The sequence below is a fragment of the Grampus griseus genome (genome assembly GCF_964374135.1).
Source record: "Grampus griseus genome assembly, chromosome: 19".
In the NCBI taxonomy this organism is placed as follows: Eukaryota; Metazoa; Chordata; class Mammalia; order Artiodactyla; family Delphinidae; genus Grampus; species Grampus griseus.
The window spans coordinates 54,235,950-54,254,415 of record NC_139013.1 but is presented as its reverse complement, the minus strand read 5'-3'; the positions used below and the strand labels follow the sequence as shown (position 1 = coordinate 54,254,415).

The window sequence follows — 18,466 nt, the reverse complement described above, 5'->3', positions numbered from 1 at the left end:
GCTGTGTCCCTTCAGTGCTCTTTCAACACTACCAGCCTGTCTGCCTCCGCTGCTCTTGAAAATAAAAATATCTTTCAGAAGTGACTTCCAGGGACATCAATAATGCACACTATTCATCCAAAAGGCCAAGACTTGATATTTAAACTTAAGATCAGCTCATCAAGCTGTTTAAATCATAGATACTTCCGTCCGCTTATAGGATTACGTCACACATCACACGTCTGGATTTCTGACAGCCTTGTTCATCCAATCATTAGGCCCAGACGTTTTTACTGCCCCCTGATGAACCTTCTAGAATTGACTCATCCTCTCTCATGCTTTCACATCGTGCTCTTCTGGTCTCTATTTTGTTACTCATTATTCTCTGCCTGTTCCCACACACACACACACACACACACACACATGCACACACACATGTGCGTGCACACACATGCACACACATACTCTTTGCTTGCTGTTTCCATGAGAGGTGGAACTCTGTCTCACTAGATTTTTCTATCCCCCAGCCCTATGCTCCATTTTGCCAAATACACGTTAAGGTTCTTTCCCCCAAATTATCCTTCAGGTAATAGAGAGTTACTGTATGTTTAAATCCTTCCAAAGTACCTCAGATCACGAGATACTTTCAGTTACTTTCTTTTGAGCAACAATGTCTATTTGGGAAAGACACGTGACTTTAAAACAACCTCAACTGATGCTAGCAGTGGTAAGGGAGAAGACCTGGGCCTTTTCCAAAAGAGTTTCATTTTTACAGGGAAAATAACATAGGCATTACTGATACACTAAAAAATTAAATGGACAAAAAAAATCAAGCCTATAACATTCTCCCGGGGCTTCCCTGGTGGTGCAGTGGTTAAGAACCTGCCTGCCAATGCAGGGGACACGGGTTCGAGCCCTGCTGGGAAGATCCCACATGCCGTGGAGCAACTAAGCCTGTGCGCCACAACTACTGAGACTGCTCTCTAGAGCCCACGCACCACAACTACTGAGCCCACGCACCACAACTACTGAGCCCGCGTGCCTAGAGCCCGTTCTCTGCAACAAGAGAAGCCACCGCAGTGAGACGCCTGCGCACCGCAATGAAGAGCAGCCCCCGCTCGCCGCAGCTAGAGAAAGCCCGCGTGCAGCAACGAAGACCCAACACAGCCAAAAATAAATAAATAAATTAAAAACCAAAAACAAACCTTCTCCCTTCTGCCTCTGCGGCTCCCTTTACCCATGGCGGCAGCCCCTGAACATCCTCTACGCTGAGCTGTCCGAGACTGCAACCACTAGCCTGTGAGGCTATTTGAATTCAAGTTAAATAAAGGGAAGACTTCAGTTCCTCGGGTGAAGTCCTCAGTAGCCATACGGGACTAGTGATGCGTCCCAGGCAGCACACATGACAGAACATTCCAGAAAGTCCTATGGCGCAGCACTGCGCTAAGCAGACAGGCCCAGGAGGAATGGGGAGACATTTTCGTCTTCCTTTTTTCCTTTTTAAATGTCTCTGGGGAGGGCTGTGTGATAACCAAATGGCAAAGCAGGAATGTCCGGGCAGGAAAGAGGCTGGCGGGCAGCTGAGCAAATGACCGGAGTTCATTACTGAGCTGTCCACCCCCTTCAGCCAGAGTTCTGATGCCTCAGCTCCTTCAAGCCCCGCCTCTCAGCCTCTTCCGAGCCCCCCTTTGAGAATCCAGTGAAAATTCCGAATGCCTCCCTAGGAAAAATGCACACGTTTTTGCACACTTCATCACAGGTTTTGTGGGCCACCCTCTCCCCAAAGCCACTCCCGTCACCCGTGGCCCCCAGGCCGGGCGCCCTGATTAGACACCAGTGACAGCGGAGGCCCAGAGAGGTTGAACGACACACCCAAAGACATGTAGCAATCGGCCGGCGGGGCAGAGAGACCAGGTTTCCCAACCCCCAGTGAGACATGCTTCTCCCATATCACATTACAAAGGATATAAATATTGCCAACCTTTTTGTCAAACTCACCAGCCCCCTGGCTCCTCTGAGGAACCAAAAAGTCCCAGGGGGGTCTCTGACTTACCAGTTACATTCGGGAGGCACCAGCTTGGTCAGCTCTTCCAGAGATTTCTCTGACCTGTACTCCTGGTAGGAAGCATGTGAAACGTGGTGTTTAAGAGGGAGGCTTCCACGGAGCTCCCATCAGCCCGGGCGACCCCGCCCAGGACTTCAGGACACACATTACACACCTGGATGAAGGCGACGGTGACCACCATTAGCACGGCCTAGGGGGCAAACGGGAGGGACGTTAACACCCAGCTGCCCAACGAGCAGGCGAACGAGCCCGGGGGAGGCAAGGAGGGGGCATCGTCCTGCAAAATATTATTTCCTTTTTTCTTGCAAAATAAGAACACTGTGCAGAAATTTAGAAAACAGACGAGCCAGAAAAGCACCTCCAATTCTGCCACCTAGAGGTTCACATCTGGGGGTTATCCTTCTAGATTTTTCAGCATAGATACACGTACAACACAGGATCAGCTAGTACAGAGGTAATCGTTTATATCTCAACAGCAGCTAATAAACATCAGTCCACATCAGAAGATGCGGACCTAGCCTCAGGCTTTCGAACAGAAGCATCGAATTCCACGGCACGGAAGGAGTCTGTTTTTGTAGGAAGGAGTCTGTTTTTGTATTTTAAAAGACGGCACTTGACAGATAGAAGGAGGCAGGAACAAAAGTCATCAGAATATGTTCAGAGCCACATTTAGAAGGTCACGTACTGTATGAGTCCATTTATAGGAACTACCCAGAACAGGTAAATCCGTGGGGACAGAAAGCGATGGTGGTTTCAAGGGGCTGGTTGGCGGGGGGGGGGGGGCGGGGGAGGAGAGCATCTGTGTAATGGGTAGGGGATCTCTTTTAGGGTGAGGAAAACATTTTGGAACTAGACAGAGGTGGTGGTGGCACAACATTGTGAATGGAGTAAATGTCCCTGAATTATTCACTTTAAAACGGATGATTTTTAAAATTAAAAAAACATTTTTTTTAAAGGTGCCCAACGGTTCTCTCTGTGTAATGATTACGAACGATGATTCTTGTTTTGTTTTGTTTTTGTTTTTTTGGACGCACCACACAGGATGTGGGATCTTAGTTCCCTGACCAGGGATCGAACCCACGTCCCCTGCGGCGGAAGCGCAGAGTCTTAACCAGTGGACCGCCGGGGAAGTCCCCGAGCAATTATTCTTTGTACTGCGCACACAGCCAGGATCCGGCAATTCCACCCACGGGTCACAGGGGAGGAGTGCATTACAACATTGTTCCTGACGGCAAAGAACCAGAAGCCACCAGCATAACCGCCAAGAGAGCGACGGCCAGGGAACCAGGACGCCCTATTTGGGGGTAGAGAAGGATGTGGATTTCCTGTCCTTTCTTTCTGTTGTGTTTTCTTTTTCTAAAAAAATCTACAGCCAAACTCTTTTTTCCTTGCATAACAAAGACAAGCACAGACTCAGCAAGCCCCTTGGCAGCCGGGTCTGGGATGGGGCACTGCCCCCCACGGGGTGCACTCACCATGGCGATGCTGATGGCATCCTCGTACTCCTTCGTGAGGACGCTCACCAAGGCAGAGGCCAGAAGCAGTAGGATCAGGGGGTTCTTAAACTGAAAAATGAACACAGGGCAGGGGGATCTTTTCTGGGCTCACAGAGATCAGAGACTGGGCTTTCTCCCGTGTAGCAGCGTGAGCTCTTCACTCACAGCCCGCTTCCAGGCCAACCCTACAGTGATGCGCGGGCTGGGAGACGAGGACCACCGCCACCCGATGGTTCTCCACCACCTGAAGACCCACCATTGCAGTTTCACTGACATCGACTTCCTGGGGTCATCCTGACACTGTCCCTGTCAAGACGCCAGCCCCGGCCCTGCCTTTGAGTTCTTGGTCTTGCTTTGCCACATCTCCACGATGCTCAGGTCAGAATCCTCCCCTCTGGTGGGATGCCAGCCCTGGCCCAGCATGGCCAAGGGGTCCCCTCTCACCACACCAGGGCTGCAATCCTGTGTGTCCCAATCACAACGACTCACTCTTGTAACTGCCTCTGGGAGCTCCAGAGATGTCCCTCCTGAGAAAACGTGTTCCAGAAACTTCCCAAAGGATTTTTACTTTATGATTTTATGTACAGTGGTCTTCTCTTATCGGTGGTTTTGCTTTCCACAGTCTCAGTGACCTGCGGTCAACTGTGGTCCAAAGCTATTACATGGAAAATTCCAGAAATACATAATTCATAAGTTTAAAATTCTGTGCCATTCTGCGTAGCATAATGAAGTCTGTGCTATCCCATTCCATCCTGCCTGGGATCCCTAACCAAACACATCCCCTGCTCCTGGCATCCAACCGCTGACACCCTCGTGGCTCAATGATCCAGGATGACATGAAGCAGATAAGCTTCCTTCTATGTCACAATGCCTGCGTCACTCCCGTCACTTCAGCTCTTCATGTAGGCATTGTACCGTCTCACATCATCACAAGGAAAAGAAAGGTGAGTACAGTACAATGAGATATTTTGAGAGAGAGAGAGAGATTAATTCACACGGCTTTGATTACAGTATATTGTTATAATGGTTCTATTTTATTATTACTGCTGGTAATCTCTTGCTGTGCCTAATTTATTAATTAAACTGTATCATAGATATGTATGTACAGGAAAAAACATAGTATATATAGGGTTTGGTACTATCAACTGTTTCAGCCATCCTTTGGGGTCTTGGCATGTACCCTCCACAGGTAAGGGGGGACTACTGTATCTGTCTCATTTCACACATACATTTCAATGGTTACAGACAAGTGAAAGGAAGCATAAACACAAACATATAAAGACAGGATCGGAGAGAGTAGACCAAAGATGAGGATCAGGGTGGGAGTCAAAATATCAATAAGCAAATCATGGTTGTTTAAATTGGGGCTGTACCTCTGGCTCTGAGCTTCCCAGCAGCAAAGGCAAAAAGGGAAATGTGATCAGATGTGTGATTCGTACTGCTGACAGAAAGAAGCACATCAGCATCATGCCAGTGTGGTACATGAAGGGATTTAATGCCTCTCACCCCAGAACTGCTGTGCTTTAACTCCTCTGAATGAGGGACAGGGCACTTTGCGGTCAGCTCACGGGCCACCCGGTGTTAGCCACCGCATCTATTGTGAATCCTCAAGACTGGGCAACTCGAATGTATTTCACCTTCTTAGCTACAATTTTTCTGCGTCTGTATCAAATTATTTGTCTCTATTCTCTGCTAGAATGTAATCTTCCTAAGCATACAGGCCATGCCCATCCTGGGGTCCCCAATCCCTCCAGGACCTAGAAGGGGATCTGAGCACATGGGGAGGCAGGCGAGAGCTCAGGAATCTGATAGAATTCCAGCTGTCTCCACCATGAGCTCATTGACAGACCTCGAGCGAGCCTCTGACTTCTCCAGCCTCTCTCGGCTGATGGGAGGACTAAAGGGCATAAGGAGGATAGAGTGACCTGCCCAGTGGGTGGCACACAGTGGATGCTCGGTACACGGGAGCCAGAAGGACCAAGACTGATTCCAAAAGGCACTGGATAAACACTGGTCAAAGGGAGGAATCGTGGCTGCCTGAGCTCCAGAAAACGGTCCCTCTTATCAGGGCTCTTGATCCAATAGCTGGCCCTCAGGGAAGCTTTCCCATCGATCCTTGCCAGGGCTGGGCTGGGCTGGGGTGGGGGGGGTCACCACACCTTCAGAGAGAACCACACCTCAAAGCCAGCTTGCCTGGGAGCCCCGGTGCTCCGGTCTGAGACACACGGGTGGGAGTCAACCCCGGGAGACCCGCGAAAGAGCTTCCCACAAAAACTTGAAACCTGCATCAAAGTTCCTGAGATGGACCTTATTCAATTAGCTACAGGCTTCTTCCCAAGAGCGATGTCTTCAACATGTAAATAAACTATCCATCCATTTTACGGATCTTATAAGCCATTCCATGGGCATGAGTCCACAGATTAGGAAAAGAGATTCGATTTAAAGGGCACTAACAAATCAACTGTGAAGAGGTGCCTTTGAGGCATGTGGGGAAAACCAGCTCTGAACCAGGCACTGGATGATGTGAAAGAAGCGCACATGGTCTTAGTGGGATAACAGTATTGTTGTTATGGTTTAAAAAAAAAACAACAAAAAAAGACAGTCTTCCCTGGTGGTCCAGTGGTTGGGACTCTGAGCTTCCACTGCAGGGGGCACGGGTTCGATCCCCGGTTGGGGAGCTAGGATCCTGCGTGCCGCACAGGGCGGCCAAAAATAAATAAATAAATAAAAAATAAAAGAGAGAGAGAGAGAGAGAGAGAAAGAACAATGTCCTCCAGGGCAGAGATACACATCAAAGTATAGATGGTAAAATGATTCAGTATCTAGAATTTGCTTTAAAATGCTGCAGAGGAAAAAGGGGGATAAAAAATGGGGCAAAACGGGTTGACAATTAGTGAAACTAGATGCTGGATACATGGGGTTTATTATCTTATCCTCCCTCCTAATGTATCTTTTTGAAATTTTCCCTAATAAAAGGTTTTGGTCAGAGAAGTTCCAGTTTTGGTCCTGAGAGCACCTGGAAGCACCGGAGATGGGGGTAAGGGGATTGGGGGCAGTTTGCAGAGGGAAGGGGCTGCCGAGAGTCCTTGGGCTAGACTCACAGCTGCCCAGCAGAGCTCACAGCCACGGCCAAACACCACCACCCCAGAGAGGGACACACCCTTTCCTTGGAAGTCCAGGGAGGATGAAGGGCCAGATACAAGGGCAAGCCGGCTAACAGTATATTGGTGTCCTGGGGATGTGGTGATAAATGACAACCTGGGGGGCTTAAAACAAGACACTTATTCTCTCACAGTTCTGGAGGCCGGAAGTCCAGAATCAAGGTGTCGGCAGGGCCGTGCTCTCTCTGGAGGCCCCGGGGTCTCCTAGGGGAGGAACCTTTCCTGACTATTCCAGTTCCTGGTATTGCCGGCACTCCTTGGCTTGTAGACACATCACTCCACCTCTGCTGTCACAGGGCCTTCTCCCCTCTGTGTGTGTCTGAGTCTCTTCTAAGGACACCAGTCACTGGATAGGGGCCCACCCTAACCCAGTATGACCTCATCCTCACTAATCACATCTGCAGAGACCTTATTTCCAAATAAGACTGAGGTTCCAGATAGATGTGAATTTTGAGGGGATGCTATTCAACCTTGCACAGGGAAGGAGAACCCCTCAGTTCAGTGGAGTTAAGAATAAGATTTTATTTCAGCCCCGAGCCCATCATAGACTTCCCACCCGGTTGGACAGAAGTGAGCGGGGAGGGGGCACAAATACGCCCTGAACACCTGTCATGCACCTGCATTCTCCAGGCCACCTTCCGAGGCCGGGTTACCCCACATGCACCAGGCCTCTCCTCAGGGCCTTTGCACGTCCCCCTCCTGCCGCATCCTTCATCCAGACCCTACCACGGCTCCTCTCCTCACTTCACTGGGTCTCTGCTCAGACATCGCCCCCTCCAGACACCAGTCAGATGCCCCTGCTGACCACCCGGCTCCCCACTGGCACGTCCTCACTCCTGTCTTGACTCCTCTCCTCAGGCCACGCCCACTGGGTGCTGTATCACTCACCGAGTGTCTGTTTCCCTGAAACCAGAAACTCGGTTTAGGCCACTGCTCTATGCACAGTGCCTCGACCTGGCCAGGAGCACAAAAGGCGTTTATCTAGAATGAATGAACGAACAGCCAACGCCCATCGCTAGGTGGGCGAATCGGAGGCTTGGTGGGGTTGGAGCTCCTGACCCCGGTCACCCAGCACGGTGCGGATCAGCAGTGGGTCTGTACTGCCCCGGCGGCGCGTCCTCCTGGCCAGGTCACTGCTGCGCCGCCGCCTGGATCCCTGCCCTCACCTCTCCCGGCCCTGGCTGGCAGCTCCCTCCCTCCCTGCAGGCTGTACCCAGTGAAGACTCAGAGAGCAGGGTGCCTGTTTCTGCACAAGGGACCCCTCCAGCCATGGGCTCAGGGCTAGCTCATGGGTCCACAGTCCCGGCCAGGATGCTCTGAGAGCTGGGACCAGGTGCTGGCCTCACCCTGAACTCTAATCCCAAGCCCATAATCTCACCCCCTCCCCGTGAGGCTGGACCTGAGCAACCCTCCAGACTGACACTGATACCATCAGCCTCCCTCCCTCCTTGCCCTCCAGGAGACCATCCCAAGCACCTGCCCTCTCCCACGCAAGACAGGTGAGTCACCGTGAGACACGGCACACAAGTGTCAGATCCAATGGGAAGATCCCACCACGTGCCACTAGGGCTGCCCTGGCCACAGATAATCAGACTCTTCTGGCTCTTGGGGCCCCTTCTAAGCCCACAAGTAAAGGGGGACAGGCAGAAAGCGGTCTGTTGAAACCTTACTGTGCGGTGAAATGGTGGTACACGGGAGACGTTCATTACAATGAACAGTAACAACCGCAACAACCAGCATTTCCCGAGCACCTCCTCCAGGCCACGCCCTGCGCTCAGTGCTTTCCCTGCATCATTTCGTAGGCTCCTCCCAGCCCCATGACACAGGTACTGTTAAGGAGTCCTGCTTGATACATGACCAACCTGGGGCTCTGAAAGAAACTGAATTGCCAAGGATTGAATGAGATCAGGCAACTCCAACACCTGTGCTCTTAACAGCTACGCTCAAATCAAACCAGGGCTAACCGGCAGACACTGGGACCTGGGGCAAGCTTTACTAGGCACTCAATACGGGCTAAGCCTCTTCTTTTGTAAAACTCAGAACAGGAGGTACTTATTAGGCCTATTTTCTAGATGGGGACAATTGAGGCTCAAGGAGGAGTAACAGTCCCAAGGCTGAAGTGGGATCTGAACCCGGCTGACTCTCCTCTACCTTCGCTTCATGACTCCAGGACAGGGATCTCGGGTCACGCTAAGGTAGAATTCCTCATGGTGAGTCTCCTGAGACGGAGAAGCAGGGCTGCCTCGTGAAGTGGTTGAGTTCCCTGTCACTGCAGGTGACAGACAGGAGAATCACAGCATCTGGCATGCAGCAGATGCTCAATGAACAAAAAGAATTAATAAGTGAGAGCACGTGGACTTCCTGTGCCCATCAAGGGCGGGTAAACACGGCCATTGGGAGCTTCCTTCCAATCCCGCGAGGATTCCCTGAGATGGATTCCTGAACTGATGAGGTTAAGAAGAATAAGCACGTTTCCTGCTCTTAGAAACTGAAGAGATTGCATTCCCGGAAAGGCCCTGGCTGGAGGACAGCCCTTGGCGTGAGGTAGAGGCCAGGTGAGCAGGTCCTAGTGGAAGGGGCAGCCAGGGCAGAACTGACCAAGGCCCCACTCCAGAAGGGAGAATGTCCCTCACAGCCTGCATGTCTGCCCCCTTCCCTGAACTTCACCTTCCAGGAGCCTCTGCTGCCTCTTCCCAACACTGGGATTCCAGGAAGTTTCTGGGTTGCCCAGAACCACCTGCATACCTAGAAGCCTATTTTGGGGCCAAAATGCGTCCATGAATGACATCCCTAGGGCACTGAGAACCGACCAATGAGCGGGGTGGGAACTGGAGGAGAAAGGAAGGTGAGGATGCTGCAAGGAGGGCTGTGATTGGTCCCTGAACTGACCAATCGAGAGAGCCCTAAATGTGAGCCAGGGGAAGGCAGCTGAAGCCGGGCAGCCCTGAGTTAGGCTAAGAGGGAGGTGTCGGGGCTGGGAGAGGGTGCAAAAGGCCAGAGGGGACACTGAGGCAATCTGCATGGCTTCACGTTCCCATGGCTTCATGGGAAGTTCTGCCTGTTAACTGGAACTTTCAGAGCTGGTACTGGGGGGGTGGGGGGCTGATTTCTAGACGGGAATTTGCAGCCGTGTCTATTTCCATTTTTTCCCCCTTCCCAATGGCTTCCAGGCGTTTGACTCACGCACCACGCATTCAGCACCAATGGCAGAGGCTAAGGGGGCCGGGGCTCTGCAACCAGATGTCTGGCTTCACTTCCCAGCAGTGCCGCTACCTACTGCGTGACTCTGGGCCCTGGTTGCCAGATAAACTACAGGTCACCCAGTTAAATGTGAATTTCAGATAAACAAGGAACTTTTTTTTTTTAAGTATAAGTAGGTCCCATGCAACATTTGGGACATAGATTAAAAAAAAGAACAGTTTTTTTTTATGTATGTGAAATTCAAATGTTAACAGGGCATCCTGTAACTTTACTGGCTAAATCTGGCAACCCTACACAGCCTCGGGAAATAGTTCAACTGCTCTGTACTTCACCCTTCTCATCTCGAAGTGGGGATTAGGAAGATGATTAAGTAAGTTGATGCTTGCGGACTCACTCAGTCAGCATGTGCCTGGTACATGGTAAACCCTCCCTGAACGGAACAACTACTATTCATGGCCATGGTTGCTGGGGTAGTTAGTGATCCCTCCTGCCGGCTAAGAGCAGCCTGAATGGGGAGAGCCTTGTTTAACTTTGTAGTACAGTTGCTCCACACCCTGGGACTTGTCCACGGACACCCTCAATCCATACTTAAACAATGAATGTCCGTCCCCCACTCCTATCCCCCAGGCATACACGAGTTCATTCACGGAATGACACCTACAGTCCTACCTGATCGAGATATTTCTTCCACACGGGTTCTGTGTTATCAGCGACAAACTCATTCCAGCCATGGACCAGCCTGCGCTGTGTCACCGAGAACTCTGACAGTCCGTTCTGTAAATCCACCTGGAGGGAGAAGGATGGGCCAGTAAGGATTAAGAAGCCCAGGTCACAGGATACCCACTCTGGAAGGCAGCTGCTTCCATGATGATCAAGGAAAATGGGCTGTCCACAGAGGAGGGGGCACCGGTTCAAAGACACCGAGCGAAGAGGGGCAGAGACAGGAGGAAACCCAGAGTCCAATTCTTTGTCAGTTAGACCGCACTCTGCCCTCCAGATACTGCAGAAAAGACAGCCTTGGGCCTACATTTCAAGGAGCAACTGTAGTATGGACACCTGGAGATGCAGGAACACTTATGTTTCATCTTTAGAAAAATGCGTGGGCCTGGGAATGTAAAATGGTGCCGCTGCCGTAGGAAACGTTATGGAAGTACCTCAAAAAATTAAAAACAGGGCTTCCCTGGTGGCGCAGTGGTTGAGAGTCCGCCTGCTGATGCAGGGGACGCGGGCTCATGCCCCGGTCCGGGAAGATCCCACGTGCCGCGGAGCGGCTGGGCCCGTGAGCCATGGGCGCTGAGCCTGCGCATCCGGAGCCTGTGCTCCGCAACGGGAGAGGCCACAGCAGTGAGAGGCCCGCGTACCGCATAAAAAAAAAAAAAAAATTAAAAATAGAACCACCATATAATCCAGCAATTCCATTTCTGGGTGTGTATACCCAGAGAACTGGAAGGCCATCTCAGAGAGATATTTGTCCACCCATGTTCATAGCAGCATAACATACAACAGCCAGAGGTGGAAGCAACCCAGTGTCCACAAATGCATGAATGGATAAGCAAAATGCGGTGAGGACACACACACACACACACACACACACACACACACACACACACACACACCCCATGTGTGCTCAGTTATCTAAGTAAAGATAATTAAAAACATAAAGCAAGCAAAGTCCTTCAGCCTCAGAGGGGAGCCTCATGGAACGGAAGTGGTTTTTTGGTTTGGGTTTTGTCTTGTACTGGCCAGGAATTCAAATTCGCTGGAGAAACTGGTGAGATTTGTTTTCGGTCACTGGAAACACCATGGATTAGAAAAGATGAAGGGTGTGCACAGCACACGGTGAAGAGTTTGAGCTTTGATGTCAAAACACCTGGACTCAACTCTGGCTGTGCTGCTGTGGAACCGTGTGGGTCCCCTGAGACATCCTCTGTCTCCCATCAACAGGTACACAGAGAGCTGGGAGGATCCTGGCTGCTAGGAAGGGCCTTGACGATTAGCGCCACTGCCATTAATGTGGATGCCACTCCTGGTGGAAATCAGAATGGCTCAACGGCGATAGTATTTTCTAGCAGTGATGATAAAAAGGTACTATAGCACAGAATTCTAAAGCCACTTTCAGGACTTTGTACTGCTCTCTCCTTAATCTAAAAACCCTACCGCACCTGGCATCAGATACAAATTCAATTCTTACATAAAATGCTTTGGCCAGATCCTCTCTGTGGCATTTGCTTGCTTCCTTGGCGGGCAGAGCGACCACCGTCTTCTCTTTCTCGATGGCTTTCAACTCATTTTGTCCGTCAATCTGTGAAAAAAAGCAGGATTGCTATTAGGCACACAGGTTTTGTACTGATATGTCTTTTTAAAGTATAATATACAAAGAGAAAGTGTGCAGATCTTAACTGTACAGCTCGAATTTTCACAAACTGACCCATATAACCAGCCTCCATATCAAGAAACAGACATTACCAGCCCCCAGGAGATTTGTGTTGCTGGGGTTTGAACTCTGTGTAAATGGTAACATGCAATATATATGCTTTTGACTCAAGGTTATCAGTGAGATTCATGCATGATGTGTGTAGTGATGGTTCGCTAATTTTCATGGCTGCATAATATACCGCCAAATGACTACAGCACAATTTCTTTATCTGTTCTACTGCTGATGGATTGTTTCCAGTTGTTGGCTATTACAGATGCAAGCACCGGAACTCACAAAGCTGACAGAACAAGGCAACAATGCACAGGCTTAGAACCCTGGACCTTGAACGTCTGGAATTCTGTGACGTTTGCCCCATACTACAGAGAGTGCCCCCTGATGGTGACTGGCGATATCACAGCCTGTTCTAGGAGATGTCTGCAATAACCTAAGAAGGGGGGGGGAACCTGGCCAAGGTATGGGTGTCTAGCAGGTCTGGGAAGAAGCCACCTGAAACACCTGAAGGGTGTGGGAGGACACGGGAACACAGAGGAGACCTCATAATTAGGAAAACGCTGAGTATTTTTGCAAAATTATTCCTAGTATTCTTACCCCTAGAACATGATAATCATCTTTTCCTTTTCCACCAGGTAGTCTGGCACTGGGAAGGAGGAAGGGGAGTGGCATTGGCTAACCTCTTCCTTCAGCTGGAACAGAGACGGTAAATTCCTCTGTTACTTCTTGCCATTCCCCGCCCCCATCTCCCAAACGCCTTGTTTGCTTAGAAATGCACTGCTAACCACACCCATTTCCGGGGGGGTGCTTCTCACCGTGCCAGTGACCAGGAAGCAACCAATGATTATTACACATATCACTGACAGACTCTCTCTGCTTAAGTCAAGCTTACTTTCTTCACTGTGCAAGATCCACTTCCCAGAGAAATGCACATCACAGCCAAGACAGGATGTTTTTTCTGCTCTCAAGACCTGGTTCAGTGGTACCAAATCAAGTGCTCAATCCTTGATCACACTGCAGATGGACACAGTCCTGGGGTTACAGGACCTGCCTGCCTGGTGTTCTCCAGCTGACCATTTCTGTCTGGCATGACCACACTCAACTCACTTTTTATGCAGCATCTCAAGCAACCCTGAAGGTATAAATCTTGCCCCCTCCTCTCCCTTCTGCTCTCTGTCTCTTTCTGTCTGTCTGTCTGTCTGTCTCTCTCTCTCACACACACACACACACACACACACACACACACACACACACACACACACACACACCATGCTGGAAACATCTGGATAGACTCCAGTTACAGGGCAGTACCCAACCGTCTCCAATATGGCTGCAGCAGACCCTGCCTCACATCCACCCTCCATGCTCTCCTGGCCTCAGGTGGGGCAGCAGCATACTAGCTAAAAATTCCACTGCCCACTGGAGGAGTCCTGTGTCCCCAGGAGTGGACTGCTCCGGTGCCCCTGCAGAAGATGGTACACTCTCCCGACTGCCAAACCAAACTTTAAATCCAGGGTTCTCAACCAAGGGCAGTTTTGCCTCCTGGGGGACTCTGCCACTGTCTGGAGACATGTTTGGTTGTCATAATGGGGGTCAGGGGTGCTACTGGCATCTAGTGTAGAGGTCACTTGTGCTGCCAAGCATCCTACAAGGAATGACCTGGAAAAGAAACGTCTATCCAGCTGAGGGCGAGAAGACCTGCTTTAGAAATTGATGATGGGGGACTTCCCTGGCGGTCCAGTGGTTAAGACTCCACGCTCCCAATGCAGGGGGCCCGGGTTCGATCCCCGGTCAGGGAACTAGATCCCGCGTGCTGCAACTAAGAGTTCACATACCGCAACTAAAAGATCCCGCACACGGCAAGGAAGATCCTGTGTGCCGCAACTAAGACCCAGCACAGCCAAATAAATAAACATTTAAAATAATAAATATTTAATAAATAATAAATAAATATTAAATAAAAAATTTTTTTGAAGAAAGAAATAGGTGGTGGTCCTGTCCTGATGTCTTCCCAGACCAGCTGAGTTACCCTGCTCTACCCTCTCGGCACCCTGGAGGTCTCCTTGACGGCACTTATACAACTTTCATTTGCAACATGACCAGCAAGTGATTATCACTCGGATGCCTCCATCTGCTCATGACGCAGCCCCTCCAGAAGGCAAGACCAGGGCCTGGTACCCAGGGGCTGCTCCGCGAGCATCTGTCAGTCAGAGCTCAGGACACCAATCCAAGTGCACGTGCACTTAGCGCCACGGTGTGGATGACTGGATACGCACTCTCGGCCACAAGCCTCATTTTACCCTCATTGTCAGCACTGCCCAGGAGACAGTCCAGCTCCACTGGCCAGCATGTCACCTCGGGCAAGTGTTGACCTCTCTGATCATAATTTCCTCATCTGCAAAATGGGGATGATGATGGCTAGCTACCTCATCCTGCTTTTTTGGAATCAAGCGTGTGCCTGTACAGGGCTTGACACAGTCCAGACTCACCATGAACTCCGATTAAATGCTGGCCTGGTACCTGTCTCAGGGACCAGGCCTCCGACACTTGGTTGGAATGACAATGACGGTGACATCACTCGGGTGGCTCAGCCACGTTCAGACAACTCAAGAGCAGGAAGACGCCCAGAGCGACAGAAGGGGCACGGAGGTTGGAATCACACAGACCTGGGTTCAAATCCCCCTCTGTCACTGACCAGCCCCGTAACCAGGGATGATAATCTGTCCCAGGTAGTTTTGAAGATTTAAGAAAACCCAACTCTGTAATTGTGCCTTGCACGTGGCAGGTGCATTCAGTAAATATTTCACAAGCGACCAGCAGCCTAAAGAACCAGAGGGATTTAGGAGGTGTGGTGACCCCAGCACTGGAGGAGCTTCTCTCTGGGACTTTGTCTCTTTGGAGATGATATTCCCTGATGTTCTCTCAGAGGCCGAGGCTTCTACAAGTGGCTCTGGAAGATACATAAATATTTAAATCTGTGTGGTTTTATTTTATTTTTAAATTTTTATTCATTTTTTTGAATCTGTGTGCTTTTATTTATTTTTTAAAATTTATTTTATATTTGGCTGGGTTGGGTCTTCCTTGTTGTGTGCGGGCTCTGTCTAGTTGCAGAGAGCGGGGGCTACTCTTCGTTGCGGTGCGCGGGCTTCTCGTTGAGGTGGCTTCCCTTGTTGCAGAGCATGGGCTTCAGTAGTTGTGGTGTGCGCAGGCTCAGTAGTTGTGGCACGTGGGCTCAGTAGCTGTGGCTCATGGGCTCTAGAGCGCAGGCTCAGTAGTTGTGGTGCACGGGCTTAGTTGCTCTGTGGCATGTGGGATCTTCCCGGACCAGGGCTTGAATCCATGTCCCCCACAGTGGCAGGCGGATTCTTAACCACTGCGCCACCAGGGAAGTCCCGAATCTGTGTGTTTTTAACCAACACTGAAAGTACAGGCAGAAAAATTGTGAATTCTATTTTTTAAAAATCTCCTTTGATTTGCATTTGATGCTAGGCTCAAATGATTTCTCTACATTTCAATTTTTTTAAGAAAAGAGATCAGGAAACTTACACAAGCCTCTTAGATAGCCTCATTCACCAGAGGGCAGACAGCAGAAGCAAGAAGAACTACAACCCTGCAGCCTGTGGAACAAAAACCACATTCACAGAAAGACAGACAAGATGAAAAGGCAGAGGGCTATGTACCAGATGAAGGAACAAGATAAAACCCCAGAAAAACAACTAAATGAAGTGGAGATAGGCAACATTCCAGAAAAAGAATTCAGAATAATGATAGTGAAGATGAACCAGGACCTCAGAAAAAGAATGGAGGCAAAGATCGAGGAGATGCAAGAGATGTTTAACAAAGATCTAGAAGAAGTAAAGAACAAACAAACAGAGATGAACAATACAATAACTGAAATGAAAACTACACTAGAAGGAATCAATAGCAGAATACCTGAGGTGGAAGAACGGATAAGTCACCTGGAAGACAGAATGCTGGAATTCACTGCTGCAGAACAGAATAAAGAAAAAAGAATGAAAAGAAACGAAGACAGCCTAAGAGACCTATGGGACAACATTAAACACAACAACATTCGCATTATAGGGGTCCCAGAAGGAGAAGAGAGAGAGAAAGGACCCGAGAAAATATTTGAAGAGATTATAGTTGAAAACTTCCCTAACATGGGAAAGGAAATAGCCACCCAAGTCCAGGAAGCGCAGAGAGTCTCATACAGGATAAACCAAAGAAGAAACACGCCGAGACACACAGTAATCAAATCAAAAATTAAAGACAAAGAAAAATTACTGAAAGCAGCAAGGGAGAAACGACAAATAACATACAAAGGAACACCCATAAGGTTAACAGCTGATTTCTCAGCAGAACCTCTACAATCCAGAAGGGAGTGGCATGATATACTTAAAGTGATGAAAGGGAAGAACCTACAACCAAGATTAGTCTACCCAGCAAGGATCTCATTCAGATTCGATGGAGAAATCAAAAGCTTTACAGACAAGCAAAAGCTAAGAGAATTCAGCACCACCAAACCAGCTCTACAACAGATGCTAAAGGAACGTCTCTAAATGGGAAACACAACAGAGGACAAGAACCTACAAAAACAACCCCAAAACAATTAAGAAAATGGTAATAGGAACCTACATATCGATAACTACCTTAAATGTGAATGGATTAAATACTCCAACCAAAAGACACAGGCTTGCTGAATGGATACAAAAACAAGACCCATCTATATGCTGTCTACAAGAGACCCACTTCAGACCTAGGGACACATACAGACTGAAAGTGAGGGGATGGAAAAAGATATTCCATGCAAATGGAAATCAAAAGAAAGCTGGAGTAGCAATACTCATATCAGATAAAATAGACTTTAAAATAAAGAATGTTACAAGAGACAAGGAAGGACACTACATAATGATCAAGGGATCAATCCAGGAAGAAGGTATAACAATTATAAATATATATATGCACCCAACACAGGAGCACCTCAATATATAAGGCAACTGCTAACAGCTATAAAAGAGGAAATTGATAGTAACACAATAATAGTGGGGGACTTTAACACCTCACTTACACCAATGGACAGATCATCCAAAATGAAAATAAATAAGGAAACACAAGCTTTAAATGACACAACAGACCAGATAGATTTAATTGATATTTATAGGACATTCCATCCCAAAACAGCAGAGTACACTTTCTTCTCAATTGCGCATGAAACATTCTCCAGGATAGGTCACACCTTGGGTCACAAATCAAGCCTCAGTAAATTTAAGAAAACTGAAATCATATCAAGCATCTTTTCTGACCACAACGTTATGAGATTAGAAATGAATCACAGGGAAAAAAGTGTAAAAAACACAAACACATGGAGGCTAAACAATACGTTACTAAATAACCAAGAGATCACTGAAGAAATCAAAGAGGAAATCAGAAAATACCTAGAGACAAATGACAATGAAAACACGACGATCCAAAACCTATGGGATGCAGCAAAAGCAGTTCTAAGCGGGAAGTTTATAGCTATACAATCCTACCTCAAGAAATAACAAACATCTCAAATAAACAATCTAACCTTACACCTAAAGGAACTAGAGAAAGAAGAACAAACAAAACTCAAAGTTACTAGAAGGAAAGAAATCATAAAATCAGAGCAGAAATAAATGAAATAGAAACAAAGAAAACAATAGCACAGATCAATGAAATTAAAAGCTGATTCTTTGAGAAGATAAACAAAATTGATAAACCATTAGCCAGACTCATCAAGAAAAAGAGGGAGAGGACTCAAATCAATAAAACTAGAAATGAAAAAGGAGAAGTTACAACAGACAACACAGAAATACAAAGCATCCTAAGAGACTACTACAAGCAACTCTATGCCAATAAAATGGACAACCTGAAAGAAATGGACAAATTTCTTAGACAGGTATAACCTTCCAAGACTGAACCAGGAAGAAATAGAAAATATGAACAGACCAATCACAAGTAATGAAATTGAAACGGTGATTAAAAATCTTCCAACAGGGGCTTCCCTGGTGGCGCAGTGGTTGAGAGTCCGCCTGCCGATGCAGGGGACACGGGTTCGTGCCCCGGTCCGGGAGGATCCCACATGCCGCGGAGTGGCTGGGCCCGTGAGCCATGG

At 48.6% G+C, this 18,466-nt stretch overlaps 1 protein-coding gene across 1 annotated transcript in view; it reads right to left on the bottom strand.

Moving 5' to 3' along the window:
* The window catches only part of ATP2C2 (ATPase secretory pathway Ca2+ transporting 2), a gene marked incomplete at its 5' end in the record, with an annotated part of 73,080 nt that overhangs the window by 33,474 nt on the left and 21,140 nt on the right, over positions 1 to 18,466 (bottom strand). Inside the window, 5 exons of the mRNA XM_082676385.1 lie at positions 2,033 to 2,094; positions 2,199 to 2,234; positions 3,520 to 3,609; positions 10,572 to 10,688; positions 12,094 to 12,204. Of these exons, the coding sequence (XP_082532511.1) occupies positions 2,033 to 2,094; positions 2,199 to 2,234; positions 3,520 to 3,609; positions 10,572 to 10,688; positions 12,094 to 12,204 (416 nt within the window). The remainder of the gene's footprint in view (positions 1 to 2,032; positions 2,095 to 2,198; positions 2,235 to 3,519; positions 3,610 to 10,571; positions 10,689 to 12,093; positions 12,205 to 18,466) is intronic.